Genomic DNA, 14,828 nt, shown 5'->3' with positions numbered 1-14,828 from the left:
GAGTGATGCTCCTTTCTTATTTTTTTGGCTATATATAAATTTCTCTCTTATTAAAATTTAATATGTTTTTTCAATAGAGATTTTAAAATAACTAAAAATAGAAAATGGTGAAGATATCCCCTAAAAATTGTGGGTTATTATGGTGTTTTCAAAGATGTTTTGTTATATGGATGTCTAATTGTATGTCCTAATCTCTCGTAATCAGATCAATAATCTAAAATCAGTTTCCAATAAGGAATGCAATTTTAAAGCATATGATCAAATATAAAAGGCATATTCTTTTGAGATTGATGGGGCCCCCAGTCGCCCAACTCATCGACAGCGTAAATCTTGATGCCCACTAATAACACGCCACGTCAGAAATATAATATTTTCCCTTTTTGTTCCTCTTTTTTGCGAGGCGTGTTTATGCACGATACATATATATATAACCTCTTCGACAGACCATAATTTGGTTAGTTTCTCCCTGAAATTGTTCAGAAAAGCTCCTCAATTCGCCTTCTCCACAGCCCTCCCAAGGTACATTTTTTCCTTAATTCTTGTTCTTTTTCTTTTCCTCTGAATTTTGGATGCGCTCTACAAATCTGGTGTTTTTTCTTTTCTGTATAAAACTGGAAAAATCGAATCTCGAATACTGCAGCGGGGTTTTGAACATGCATCCCGCTTCTCAGATCTTAATGGCCATTTGCTTTTCTTTTAGCTTCTTTCTTTTTGGCTGGGTAGCTCAATTGCGTTTTTCTTGTGCGTCTCTGCGTCCGCCAATTTTGACGGTCACTGTTGAATTCGTTCACTAATTTCTGTGGAGGCCCAGAAATTCCCTTTTGTTTTCTGAAGAACGTATATATTTGCAGTGCGTTATTTTGATCAAAGATGCGATCTTGCATTCGGATCTCTTGGTTCTATTTTTTTTTTTTTTTTTTTTGCCGATTATTACTGATTTTTCTATAACACTTGTAATAGATCTCAATTTGGTCTGCTTTAAATACTGAGGCTATTTTTTCTACAAAGATTTTCTTTTACTTCTACGAGTGTTGAGTGTATTATTCCCGCGTCAGCTTTGAAATTGATTTGTAAGATTTAATTAAGATACATTAATTTATCGTATGCACCTGACCAGATCTACGTTAGCTTGTATTTAATTTTCAATTACTATAACTGTCCAATTATTTTTGTACTTGAGTTTTGTGTAGTACTGTTGGAAGAAATAATCACTGAACTGCATATTGTGGTTCTTTTGAGCCAATGCCAAGAATTCATTTACTATCATGAACACACCATGCTTATTACACCACCATTAAAATGATTAAGAAAATTGATAATGATTTAGTCAATATTATTTAGCCTACTTAATAAAAAGCTATATGTGTTTGTTTGTGAATAAATTTACTTGCGAATTCTAATTTAAAAACTCCTCATGCTGCTTTGTCGTTCTGTTTTTGCTTTGCAGACTTGACGGAAGATCTTCATGAGTTCTACACCCACAGTGGCATCCAGAGTTTCCTGCAAATTGGGAAACAAGAGCAGCTTCTTCTTCTGGATTCTCTTTTGCTTGCTATTGAAGATCTTGAGATCTCCGAAGATAGATATTTCATTGTTTAAGGCTGACTCTTCATTATTTTGCAACTTGGAAGAGATCCAGCTGTAACTCTGCTTGATAACTGGCTATCTAAGATAATTCAGCATGGTTTCTTCTCAAATACTACCTTCCGTGAGAAAAGATGCCAGGTGCAAACCTATCCAGCGCCAGATACTCTTACCTGTGAGTCCACCCGATGTTGTTTCTTCAGAACAGGTTGAGTTAGACTTTTCTGATGTGTTCGGCCCTCCACCCGTTCATGCCTCAAATGAAGTCAGCAATAGAAAAAGTGGTGATGTAAATGAGCTTGTTTATGATGATCCTGAGGTCATTTACAATCGATCCCATTCACTAGTTGGTCCATCTGCTTGTGTTAGTCAATCTCTGAACCTCAGTGGCCTGACCATTCATGAGACTGAAGAGCAGATAGAATTTCTTGACTCTGTTATGAATGTGACCAGTAAAAAAGGTCAGGACACCTCCATGGATGATTCTGTTGCTGAGGTCTGTGATAATATGATAAAGACCCAAGCAGTAGGCCTTGAGGATTTTGAGGTCTTAAAAGTTGTTGGACAAGGGGCATTTGCAAAAGTTTACCAGGTGAAAAAGAGGGGCACATCTGAAATATATGCTATGAAGGTCATGAGGAAGGATAAGATCATGGAGAAAAACCATGCTGAATATATGAAAGCAGAGAGGGATATTTTAACAAAGATTGACCATCCCTTTATTGTCCAGCTGAGATACTCATTCCAGGTACATCTCTCTAAGACCTGATTCTTCAAGTCATTTCCCTCCTACAATATTTCAAATGTCTGGTTTTCACTGTTCAATTTCTTGTCTGCATATTTTTTCATAAGTGTGGGCCGGTAGATGAGTGGGAGAGAAAAAAATAGGAGATATTTCTATTAATTTACAGCTTTAAATGATCTGCTCAATGGAGTAGGAAAAAAAACAGTTGTCTTTTACATTTGAGCTGTCGAATATTTGAATTTATGCATAAGATTAGGCTTTAATTGATGTATACTTCTTTATCTCGTGTCGAATGTGCAGACCAAATATAGACTTTACCTTGTTCTGGACTTCATCAATGGTGGTCACCTGTTTTTTCAGCTTTACCATCATGGCCTTTTCAGGTAATTATTTTACTGTGGAGTTATTCTCTAGTAGTCAGTATCTATAGTTTTTGAACTCTTTGTTTTTTTAAATAAAAATACAGAGAGGATCTGGCTCGCATCTATGCAGCAGAAATTGTTTCAGCAGTGACACACCTTCATGCGAATGGAATAATGCACAGGGATCTCAAACCTGAAAATATCCTTCTGGATGCAGATGGCCATGTATGATTTTATGCATTGCTCTTTCAACACGTGTCTGTGTGACCTCTCCTTGTGATGTTGACTTTGTTGCCAAATGGTTCTGTAGGTCTTACTTACTGACTTTGGATTAGCAAAAGAGTTGGAAGAGAATGCAAGAGCGAATTCCTTGTGTGGAACTGTGGAATACATGTCTCCTGAAATTATTCTTGGGAAGGGCCATGACAAGGCTGCTGATTGGTGGAGTGTTGGAGTTCTATTGTTTGAGATGCTTACTGGAAAGGTTACTTTTCTAAATTCAGTTTTTAGTTTGACAATATGTCAGTTATAAACTTCTTGCTTTTTGTTAATATTATAGAACTTATCACTCATCTTCTGCTTTGTGTCTATAAACCTGAACAGCATGTACTTACAGTTGTAATTTATTTGAACATCCCTGGATTTGGTTTGTAATCTATACATGGTTCTTGATTGAACAAATTACAGTTAGACTCATACACACTCACAAGAAAGGCCACCTGTTACATTACCTAGAGTTGTCTTGTTAGGCGAATAGCTTTGTTCTTTCCCATATCCCATATACGACATAGTTTGTCATTTTACCCAACATTTAGACCTGGATAGTTTCCCATGAACCCAAAAGTTTGCGTTGAACCATGAGTTCTATAGTAGGCATACCTCTCAAGAACTTGGAAATAATGTTTCTGATGCACTGAAAATGTAGTATATTGACTGTCTTTGAGGATAAATTAATCCGTTTCTTATATTATTATATATAGACTGACGATTTGCTGCTTTTACAAAGCAGCCTCCGTTTGTTGGTGGAAATAGGGACAAGATTCAGCAAAAGATAATCAAGGACAAAGTTAAGTTGCCTGCCTTTCTATCAAGTGAAGCACATTCCCTGTTGAAAGCGGTAATCCTACATATCCATATTTTACAGTCATGCGAGGCTTAATTTAGTTTTGGCCCGTTTTGCAATCCTCTTATACTCTGTGGCTCTTTGTTACTCCACTTTGTAGCTACTGCAAAAGGAACCAAGTAAGCGGCTTGGTAGTGGGCCAAAGGGGAGTGATGAAATAAAGAGCCATAAGTGGTTCAAGTCGATCCACTGGAAGAAATTGGAGGCGAGGGAAATAACGCCAAGTTTCCGTCCTGTGGTTGGTGGAGACCTCTGCATCGCGAATTTTGACAAGCAATACACAGATATGTCGTTATCTGATTCCCCAGCTTCAAGTCCAAAAGTAGGAAATCTGTTCCTGGGTTTCACCTATGTGAGGCCGGCTTCCTCCTTTCTCAAATGAAACTAGCTAGCTACCACTCTTTTCATGCTTACATCAATAGAGTTTGAGTAAGTTAGGAGGGTTTTAGTGTATGTTACTTTATCAGTTGTTTATTGGGAACCCGCTGTGGGGTGCGATGTTTGTTGTCAAAACACTCAGAAAATCTTTTGATTTTCTTTTAACATGTTGAGCTTCTCATATCCATGCATCTTCGCCAAAGGTTGGGCGAGTTGAATAGTAGCTAAAATTCAAACGATGATATTATTATTTTGAACTTCGTGAAATCTAATATAATTCTCTTGACATGTTTGTAATTTAAATTTAGGGTTAATCTTAGTCTGTGTCTGTGTCTATGTACCTAGTTTTCATTGTTTTTCAAGAAATGTTAATAACTTATTTTTTCACTTAAAAAGTTTTAAATTTTAAAAACAGTTTGATTTATATCTTGCCTTACATTTGCAAGTGGTTGAATAATGAGTATTCTAGTCAAAATTTGCATTATTTAATAGTACTATAAAATTATAGAAAAAAGGGTTAATATGCAAAAACACCCCTAACGTTGTCACCCCAACTACACTTAAGCCCCTAACCTAACGTTGGTAGCAACTAACACCCCAAGGTTCATTAAGTATTACAATTAAACCAATACACTAACAGTTTATTTAACAGAGTTAAGACTTCATTTTCTTATTTATTTAAACTATATATATATTATAGGGAAAGTGGAGAGAAATGTTTACATAAAATTCCAGCTAACGTTTCGTCAAAAAAAGGAGAACATTTGTCAAGAAAATGCCAACTGCCCACCCATTCAAATATATGTACATTGTTTACGTATATCTCATTTGTCAAGAAAATGCCAATTTTCTCTCTCTCTCTCTCTCTCTCTAAATTTTAATTTAATATTTACCTCTAAATTTTCCACAAAATCTACGACAAAAGCCAATTTCCTATTTCCTCTCTTTCTATTATCTTCCACATTTCACATCTCCAAACAAATAAATAAATAAAAATTAAATATAAAATATTATCTCTTTCTTCTCAAAGATTTTAAATATATATAAGGAGTCCAAAGAGTCATTTTCCAGGTATCATCAAATCCTTATTCTTTGGGCTTTTCATTTTTTTGATTCATTTGTTTTGTGAAATTGAGGCATTATTACAATAAGGTAATTTATACTAAAATAACATTACAATCCAGGATATATATGTCTTGCAAATTATGGAAAATAGGTAGATACGTAATATACTTTAATTTCTTTGCTTTTATCATGAACATAACCTGTTTGATCAAAGTCCTCAACCAAATTCTCACCATCAAAAGTCTATGCTTGCTCAAATGAGCAATTGATTTCACCCTCTTTCATCGGGAAAGCCTCTGCTTCATCAATAAAAATTCTAATGCAATTCTTTCCAAATGAGAACTGGTATCTGCTTATACTAGCAAAATGAGACTAAAACTATTCAAAATAACAAGTAAACCACTGGAATTCGAAAAGCAAGCAGAATTTAAAATTTATCTAACAAAAAAATTAAATATTTCATATCCATATGAGCTCCAACGTTAATAGATGCAATAACAATCGCAAAAATCTTAATATTCATCAAAATTGCAAAAATCTTAATATCCATAAAAAAAATGAATGTTCATTAAGCACAATAGCCACTTTTGATGGAAGTTCACTCTTCCTAGCAACAAAAGCATAAGTAGAACACCAAACAATTGGTGTAACATCATATCCATTTCAACTCTTGGTGGTAGTAGAAGCACTTGTTCCTATTGGATCTTCTTCATTGCCTCTTCTTGAGTTCTGCGTTTGATATGTTTTGAGGAAGATAGGGAGATATCTATTTGTCTCTTGAACTCCCGCTTTTATTTCTCATGTCCTCTTTAATAATATGTTAAAAAAAATGAAGTCTTAACTCTGTTAAATAAACTGTTAGTGTATTGGTTTAATTGTAATACTTAATGAACCTTGGGGTGTTAGTTGCTACCAACGTTAGGTTAGGGGCTTAAGTGTAGTTGGGGTGACAACGTTAGGGGTGTTTTTGCATATTAACCCTAGAAAAAACTCCAAATATTCTTTTAGGATTAGTTGTCTATAAATATACGAACTATATCCAAATTTTGATTTTTGATCAAATCTAGTTTTTTGTTCAAAAAATATATGAACTTTTATATTTTTGGAATTTGACTTGAGCCAAAATTTCGTCAGCTAATAAATTGATTGTCTGATTTTCGATGGGCAATACAGTTGTAAAGTTTTTTAACGTTATTTTTCTAATGATACTTATATTATTGGGTTTTGATAATTGGAAGTGATAAAAAAATGGTATGAAAGTTGAGGTCACGAAACTTTATATTTTTTCTTTTTTTTTTCTTTTTTTCGACCACTTTTTATTATCAAGACCCAACAATATAAGTATCATTAAAAAAATAACGTCAGTAGCTTTCCAACCGTACCTTCAGATTGACCATCAAAATTCAAATAATTAAATTATTGGCCAACAAATCTTTTGAGTCAGGGTAAATTCCAAAAAAATAAAAATTTATGTATTTATTTTAGGGCTTATTGTCAGAAAATACATATAGTTTGTCAATTTTCTGGTTTATATCATGACCTTATAATTTGGCCAGAAAATACATCAATTTTCAATTTAATTGTAATTATAACATGACTTTATAGTTTGGCCAAAAAATACACCAAGTTTTAATTTATTCTCAATTATAACATGACCTTGTAATTAATTTAGTATAATAATAACAAGTTTAATACATTAAATATTTTTAATTTTCTTTTCATCTCACAATATACTATATATAAATACATATATATTTGATAAATATACATCTATATATTATTTACTTTTTAACATAGTTTCTATTATATATGTACGTAATTTTTTAATTGGTCCTAATATTTTATAATTTCACAATTTAAATAAATAAATAAATACTTATTATATATATAATATATTAATAGAATATTAAAATCAAATTTAGAGTATATATATATATATATATATATATATATATATGCATTTGTGTGTTGAAAATGTAGATATATATATATATATATGTGTGTATATATATATATATAACAAGATATTATATTGATGGCTTAAAAATACATACATATATATATACATATATATATATATATATTATGAAATAATTATTATGAAATAATTAATCATCTAACTTAATTTTTATAAAAATTAATTTTTATAAAAATTAATCAATCAATTAAAAATATTTTATACGTAAAAAATTAATATAAATACAATAAATATTAATACATCTATAATGAAAAATAATCTAAATAAGGTCATGTTATAATTGAGAATAAATTGAAATTTAGTGTATTTTCTGGCCAAACTATAAAGTCATGTTATAATTGCAATTAAATTGAAAATTGATGTATTTTCTGGCCAAATTATAAAGTCATGATATAAACCAGAAAATTGACAAAGTATATGTATTTTCTGGCAATAACCCCTTTATTTTATCAAGAAAATAGATTTTATTAAAAACCAAAATTTCGGTATAACTTATGTATTTATAGGCAATTAATCCATTTTTTTTAATATAAGATTGTAGAGAAAACCTTAAACCTTAAGAATTCGGAGAATTGATTTTAAGAATTCGTAGAAATGATTCATCATTCCATTGTCAAATTTTATAAAGAGAGATATAATTCAATTGTTATCGAAGTTAGTGTTTGTAAAGTTGAGGGCATCTTTTTAAAAATTCTGAAAGTTGGCGACAAACAATGGGCATTGTAAAGTTCAAGATCAGCAATTACTAGAGTAGGGAAAAGAATATTGATCATCTGTGAGATTCATTTCCACCTTTAAGAGATATCATATCATATATGTTAAGAAGCAGAGAAAAAATGTGGAATGAAAGAGAGCTAGATTCATTCGATTGCATGATAGTCGTCGTGCCTCTTCTTGCAAGTCCACCTGCATTTCCATGAACACAAGGAGTTGAACATATTGAGCCTGGTGGACTGCAGCGATATAAGATGTGAGAGAGAAGGATTCTTTGATAGAACTAATGCATATCCATCATCCATGTAGTCTGTCCCTTCCGGAAACAGCTGCCACACGAGGCTGCCGCCGCCCGCCCCGCCTCTCTTGCTCGAGTTCAACACGCTCTGGTAAACCGAACTCACCAGCGCATCATGGTAGCTTACGTTGTAGCCTGGATCCTTCCGACACACTCCAAACTCCGCAAACACCACCGGCATTCCCAGGTACTTCTCTGCATCATCGATGTGAGCTTGCGTCCATGATTTCACGAACTCAATGTGTGCATCCGAGATTGCTTGGGAGATCCTTCAACACACATATATATTATACTTAAGCGTGGTTGATCTGATCGATGTTTGTTATGAATTGAATTATATATTCTTACCAAGAATCTGGGTAGATATGAACCGATGCAAAATCCACTCCGAGAACTTGATGGTTGCGGATGAAGTCTGTCCCAACTTGTTGAGCGTAGGTGTTGGGGTTGTACCGAACCTTATTCGGGGTCGAGGCGCCGTAGAAGCCTTCGGCTCCAATCTCCACCAGATGCTTCGGATCAATGCTTTTCACATACACTGCCATTTCTTCAATCCAATCCTGTAGATAGCTAGATTTTGAGTTGCTGAGCTGCAGAATTTGGAAAGAGAAGCAAGCAAAGCTAACCTGCAACGTATCTCCGGAGGGATCGGATTCGCAACGAGGCTCGTTCATGAGTTCCCAAGCAAAGATAGTGGGATCGTCCTTGTATGTTATGTTTGTTATGGTATTCACTCTGTTGAGAACTGTCTGCACCACCCACCAAGGAATATATACTGATTGGAAGAGAATGTTTAATTTAATTAATGAATGAATTAATTAAGGTACCTTAACATGGGATTTGTAGTAGCTTCTGAGAGTGGGATGAGAGTAGAAATCATCATCAGATGTCAAGTTGAGACCAGTAGCCTTTCCCCATTTCACATACTGTGATTTCCCTCCATAGGCTTCCCAGTTGTTAACCAACGATAATATCAGCCTTACTTTATACTTCTTTGCTTCACTCACCACAAAGTCCAAGCCCTGCAAATTAGTAACATATATTGCTTTCTGTTAAATAATTAAATTTCATGTGGAATAGCAACTACTACTGTGAGTGTGAGGTACCTTGAAAACTTGCTCGTCATAAACGTTAGGGGCTTTCTGAAGAGCTCGCCACCCGCCATCGTTGAAAGCCCAAGTCCTGCACACTGAAAGCCCCACAGATGAAGCCTGCTGGAACACAGCACTCACCTTTGGTCGGGTCGACTCGTCCACCGCGAAAATCATCAGCCAGTATGTGTTGAATCCATTCACATAGAATGGCTGCCCATCCAACATGAATTGGTTCCCCTTCCTCTGCACCATGCTCCATGAATCTTCATCAATCCCTGCACCAACCTCATCCTCTAACTCAGAGATGTCATATCTAGAGATGAGTGCTAAACATGTTGAATGGTGAAGGAGCAAAATGAGACTCAATGCCTTGAACATGTACATGTTGAAGAAATTAATGATGATTCTATGTGAATTTGATTAAGAGCATCAACTTATATATATATACACACAAGACAAGTACTGAAAGCTAGGGAAATGTTGAAGCTCTCCCTTGGAAGCAAAGCATGTATAGATTAGATGCATTGTAAGTTCGTGCTCTTGGGGATTTCTTCCCCTCGAAATCGGCTAAATGCATATATGAGGTTTAATGGTTTAACAATACTGAAAAGAAAGCTAAACATGCTGAGAGTTGAATACAAGCTAAGACTATATATATGTCATTGCCATCATTATATCATTTCAATCTGTCGACTAAATATTGGTTGTTTCTTACCGTGAAAGCACTACATACGTGATTTTCACAGATTATTAGCGAGAGAGAGAGAGAGAGAATTGAAGCTCACTATTCATGATATCAACTTGAGTTGAGCAAAAGAAATTGCCGGAGGTCATTGCCATTCTATCACTACATAGAGACGAGCTTCAAGGAAAGATTTTATACATGAAGTTTGATTTTATGTCTTTATATTTTGACATTAATTATTTTATGTGTTTTTAAATTTAAAAAAACATTAGCGGTGTTGCTTGGTGGCTGCCGCTTGAATTTCTTCTTTTGACTTACGTATTAGCTAGTTGAGTTTTATAGTTTTAGTATTATATTTCAAGCAAATAAATATGATTGTGACACGAACCATTTGGTTCATTACAAGAATGTATATGTCAGTGATGTCGTAATAGAAATACCTAAAATGCATATTTAGAAAATATTCAAAATATGAGATAATTAAGTAGCTAGAAGATTTCGTAAGGATAATTAGACACCCAAGAGCTCACTTAATTAGATCGTCTCTTAAGATTCATCTTCATGCATGCCAATATCTAATTGGCTAGCATCCATATAGTGCGCAATAAGGTCACATCGCGTTTTAGGGGGCAAATTTTCTTAAAATATATTCATTTCGTGGAGAATCGAAAATATGTTACGTTTTGGTTATGGCCGGTTTCACTAGAACTATTACTTAAAAGATCACCGTGCAATTTGTACATAAATAATAATTTTTAATGACTATGTACTCGTGTTATCATGCATACAAAACATGACAGACCAGGGGCGGAGCTGAGGGCTGAAGCCCCTCTCAAATTTTGAGATTTTTTTTAATATATATAAATATATGTTTATATCTATTATAAAAAAAAATTGTTTTACAAAAAAGTATTTGATTGTTATATTTTTCCTCACATATACTTAATTTAAGGATAATTGTATTATTTAAAACTATATAATCTATGAACATGTTTAATATAATGAAGGAAAATAAAAAGTAAATGGAGAAGTACAACCGTTTGAAACCAAAAAAAAAAAAACAATTAATTGTCTTATAAAACACAAAGAAACACAATTTAAAAGATAATGCACGGTTTTGACATTGTAGGAAGTTATTGGCAGTTTTTTTTTAACTTAATTTTTTCACTCCAATTCCAATTACACCGTACCCTTGTAATTGAATTAAATTACATTTACTTTGCTTTTTATATATATAAAGATTTTAGACATTTTCTATTAAAAGACAAGTATATAAAAGTAATAATAACAAATATAATCATATTTTCTATTCTATTTATTTTATAATTTTATTATAAATATAATATACACAATGCATATTAAATAAACGATCATAAAAAGATCTTTAATTTGATATATATTATATAAAAAATAATTTAAAACAAATGAGTTGTTGCCATTTAAAGTTTAACCAAATTCAAAAAATAAGTATTTTCTAACTTTCCTTTAAATGTTTAACGTGTGTAAATATTTTTCAATTGTTTTTAACGTATATTTCTGCTATCTTTTTATGAATTTGATTTAATTTCTTATCTTTTTTTTCTATACTTTTTTTCTTTATGAAAAACGGTGGTGGAATTTTATATCCTTTTTAATAAGTTTTTAATCTTAATTACGTAATTTTATTTTAATTATAAGTAATAAGTTATTGAATTAAATTAAGTATGTAAGTGACTATTATAAATGAATTATAATATATATATATATATATATATATATATATATATAAACATGTATGTATGTATATTGATTTAAATAAATCTAGGTGTATATTGCATATATTATAAATTATTTTTAGCTCTTGGATATAAAGATTCACGATAAATACGTTCAGGGTTACAACCCCCTAATATTTAACATAATCAGATTAAATATATTCCATTTTTATTGAATTAAAAGTTATAAGAGACCAAAAAAAATTACTATGTTTTAATTAATTTGTATAAAATTAGTGTTTCTTTTTAAATATGACAACTTTTTTTATTTTTAATTAATGTATTATATTTTTTTGTATCCATATAATTATCTTTGATAGGTATTAAATTAAGCTCGGATATCTTTACATGTTTATTAATTTTTCAAAAATATGTGTTGAGATATGGTCTGTCAAATACCAATATGCTTAATAGAAACTATTTTAATCCCTTAAATTATGAAAAGATCTTTGGTGAAATTATAGTTTTGGGTCCAGAATTTGAATCTCATAGGTTGATTTTTTTTAATTCATTATTTTTCACACCAAATTCATAATGTTACATAGAAAATTCATACACAACTTATTTTATACGATAAATTGATTTAATTTTTATAATTATAGAGCTCCTTATATAAGTGATACAATATCTATATATAGACATATGTTATATTTTTATTTAAATTACATTGGTTATATTAAAATATTAGATCACTTTGCAAAAAAATAAATTTGATATCAAAATTTAATTTTATTAATTTATATTAATATTATAAAACATATATATGCACATTTTGCACGAGTCTAAAATCATATTCACCGCGCATAGCGCGGGAGGTACACTAGTGTATGGAATGCACAAAAAAAAATTGTTTGTTATTATACTATTATGCTTGTCTTTTATTACTACTGATTCTAGCTTGTAATGTATTGAAACTATATAATCTATGAAAATGTTGTTTGTTATTATTTTTTACATGACAATTTTATATAAAAAAGAAAATAAAAAAACCTAAAAAAACCCTTGAAAGCACAGAAAGAGCAGACTAAGGGCCGAGTCTCAATAAAACCTTTTCACGGAAAATCCAGTGGGAAAAACCGTGAATAGGAAAAAAGAGTACTCGTCTAGACACAAGACGAAAGTAGGGAATAGCGAAAGGAGATACAACTCCGAGAATAACAACGAAAAAACAACCACCCATCAGTCCCAACTACCGTTTCTTACGTAGATGGCTATGTGAAGCCATGTCAAGGCGAACCGCAGCCCTAATCTCCTCAATCTCGTGCGGCCACCACCCTTCTGAACGTTGTTGGTTAGCCATATTATCTGCCGCCTTGTTTCCTTCTCTAAAGATGTGAGAGACCTGCAGCGAGAAAGCATCTAACATCTTTAAAGTCCTATTCCACGCTGCCTTAAAACGCCAAGGCACATTAAAAGAACGAGTATTAAGAATTGATATCACGTAGGTGGAATCGGCTTCAATCCAAAGCTTGTGCCAACCACGATTGTGAGCAATTTGAATCGCCGAGATAACAGCCATGAGTTCCGCTTCAAAGGCAAAACCCGAGCCACCTTTGAAGTGAAAACAACCACGCACCACATTCCAGTTATCTCTAAACACCCCACCTGCAGCAATAGTGCCCGGAGCTCCCGTCGCTGAGCCATCAGTATTCACTTTGATCCACGGCGCCACCGGTGGCCACCAATGCACCTCAACAAACTCCGGAGGAGGAGCACTCCTGGTAGTAACACCCACTGCCCGGAGAATCAGATAATCTGACCAAGAATTCGACATGTAACCTAATTTAGGAAAGTTATCATCAATCTCTTTGAAAGCAACTTTCACAGTGTGGATTACACGACTTGCTTCGAACTTTTGATTATCAAAGATACAATTGTTTCTCTGCATCCAGATGGCCCAGATGACCGTGATGATACCAGCTTTCCAGAAATTACCGGTGAGGGGACTAAGTTTATACTGCCAAGCTGCCACCAAAAAACTATGAATATCATTCTCTTGCAACCCTTGCGTGAAATTGAACCACCCAAGAAACGTAGCTCAAATATTCTGCACACGCTCACAATTCCAGAAAAGGTGATCCTGAGACTCACTTCCTTTTAAGCAAAGCAAACAGACGTTTGGCGTGATCATACCGTAGCGGATAAGGCGATCATAAGTCGGTACTCTATTATGAAGAAGACGCCAACAGATCAAAGAACGTCGAATCGGAATAAAAGATTCCCAAAGCCAAGAGCCCCAAGACACCTTCGGAAAATGATGACAATGCTTGTTGAATGCCAGCGCAGTAGTGACATTCCCGTGCAATGAGGGTTTCCAGAAACGCACATCTCCCTCAGTACCAAGAGGAGTGAGTAAAATATCACACACTATCTCAGGAAAAGCATTAACAAAGGCTTGCGTGAAATGCCAGAGCCCATCGTAGAAATAATCAGCCACCGATTGAGTAAGAAACGGAAGCATGAAATGCGGAATACCGCATTTATTCATAAGATTATACCCAAGCCAGTCGTCATACCAGAATGAAGTAGAAGCGCCGTCATAAATATACGAGTACGAATCCGCCACCAAACCATCAATTTCCTCACGTAAGCTCATCCAGACAGAAGAAGCAGCCACCAGAGATTTACAACGCCCAAAGCGATCGAGATATCTATCTCTAATCAAATCATATCTGAACTCACGCCCACCAACCACCTTCCACGCCATTTTCATTAGATAGCTCTTATTCATGAGCTCGAACGACCTAACCCCGAGACCTCCCTCCTCCTTAATCGAGCAAACCCTCTTCCAACTCACGGAACAAGATGGCGTCTGCTTGATGTTGCCAGTCCAAAGGAAATTACGGCAGCACGCATCGAGCTCCTTAATAAGAGCAGTCGGCCATCTATAAACCATCATGGAGTGCGTCAGGGAGCTTTGGATAACCGACCTGATCAGGCAAATCCTCCCAGCCATCGACAAGTGTAATCCCTTCCATCTCGCGAACTTGTTGATCACACGATCATGTATCGGTCGAAGATAGGAGGCATGCACACGACCCTTAAAGA

At 33.8% G+C, this 14,828-nt stretch overlaps 2 protein-coding genes across 3 annotated transcripts; one reads left to right on the top strand and one right to left on the bottom strand.

The window, feature by feature from the left end:
• Positions 1–370: 370 nt before the first annotated feature.
• On the top strand, positions 371–4,375 carry LOC131016411 (serine/threonine-protein kinase AtPK2/AtPK19-like). The gene is made up of 7 exons (XM_057945108.1): positions 371–519; positions 1,448–2,332; positions 2,630–2,712; positions 2,796–2,916; positions 3,002–3,175; positions 3,701–3,808; positions 3,915–4,375. The coding sequence occupies exons 2-7, from the start codon at positions 1,682–1,684 to the stop codon at positions 4,194–4,196; spliced, it is 1,419 nt and encodes a 472-aa protein (XP_057801091.1). The 5' UTR covers positions 371–519; positions 1,448–1,681; the 3' UTR covers positions 4,197–4,375.
• Positions 4,376–7,994: 3,619 nt separating this feature from the next.
• On the bottom strand, positions 7,995–10,221 carry LOC131016412 (mannan endo-1,4-beta-mannosidase 6). 2 transcript variants are annotated; one of them, XM_057945110.1, is made up of 6 exons: positions 10,127–10,221; positions 9,354–9,616; positions 9,075–9,269; positions 8,874–8,996; positions 8,596–8,807; positions 7,995–8,516 (listed from the first exon to the last, which is right to left on the bottom strand). In XM_057945110.1, the coding sequence occupies exons 1-6, from the start codon at positions 10,179–10,181 to the stop codon at positions 8,096–8,098; spliced, it is 1,269 nt and encodes a 422-aa protein (XP_057801093.1). In that variant the 5' UTR covers positions 10,182–10,221; the 3' UTR covers positions 7,995–8,095. The 2 variants fall into 2 exon arrangements, with proteins under 2 accessions (XP_057801093.1, XP_057801092.1); XM_057945109.1 differs by having other exon boundaries at positions 9,354–10,190.
• Between the last annotated feature and the right edge of the window lie 4,607 nt (positions 10,222–14,828).

Source organism: Salvia miltiorrhiza, chromosome 3 (genome assembly GCF_028751815.1).
Source record: "Salvia miltiorrhiza cultivar Shanhuang (shh) chromosome 3, IMPLAD_Smil_shh, whole genome shotgun sequence".
NCBI classification, from domain to species: domain Eukaryota; kingdom Viridiplantae; phylum Streptophyta; class Magnoliopsida; order Lamiales; family Lamiaceae; genus Salvia; species Salvia miltiorrhiza.
This window is presented reverse-complemented; position numbering and strand designations above follow the sequence as displayed.

Coding starts and splice junctions, on each gene's coding strand:
- LOC131016411 (XM_057945108.1), top strand. CDS start 1,682: ATGGTTTCTTCTCAAATACTACCTTCCGTGAGAAAAGATGCCAGGTGC. Junction 2,917..3,001: donor TTCTGGATGCAGATGGCCAT/GTATGATTTTAT, acceptor ATGGTTCTGTAG/GTCTTACTTACTGACTTTGG. Junction 3,176..3,700: donor TTGAGATGCTTACTGGAAAG/GTTACTTTTCTA, acceptor TTTACAAAGCAG/CCTCCGTTTGTTGGTGGAAA.
- LOC131016412 (XM_057945109.1), bottom strand. CDS start 9,725: ATGTACATGTTCAAGGCATTGAGTCTCATTTTGCTCCTTCACCATTCA. Junction 9,270..9,353: donor ATGACGAGCAAGTTTTCAAG/GTACCTCACACT, acceptor ACTAATTTGCAG/GGCTTGGACTTTGTGGTGAG. Junction 8,997..9,074: donor ACTACAAATCCCATGTTAAG/GTACCTTAATTA, acceptor TGGGTGGTGCAG/ACAGTTCTCAACAGAGTGAA.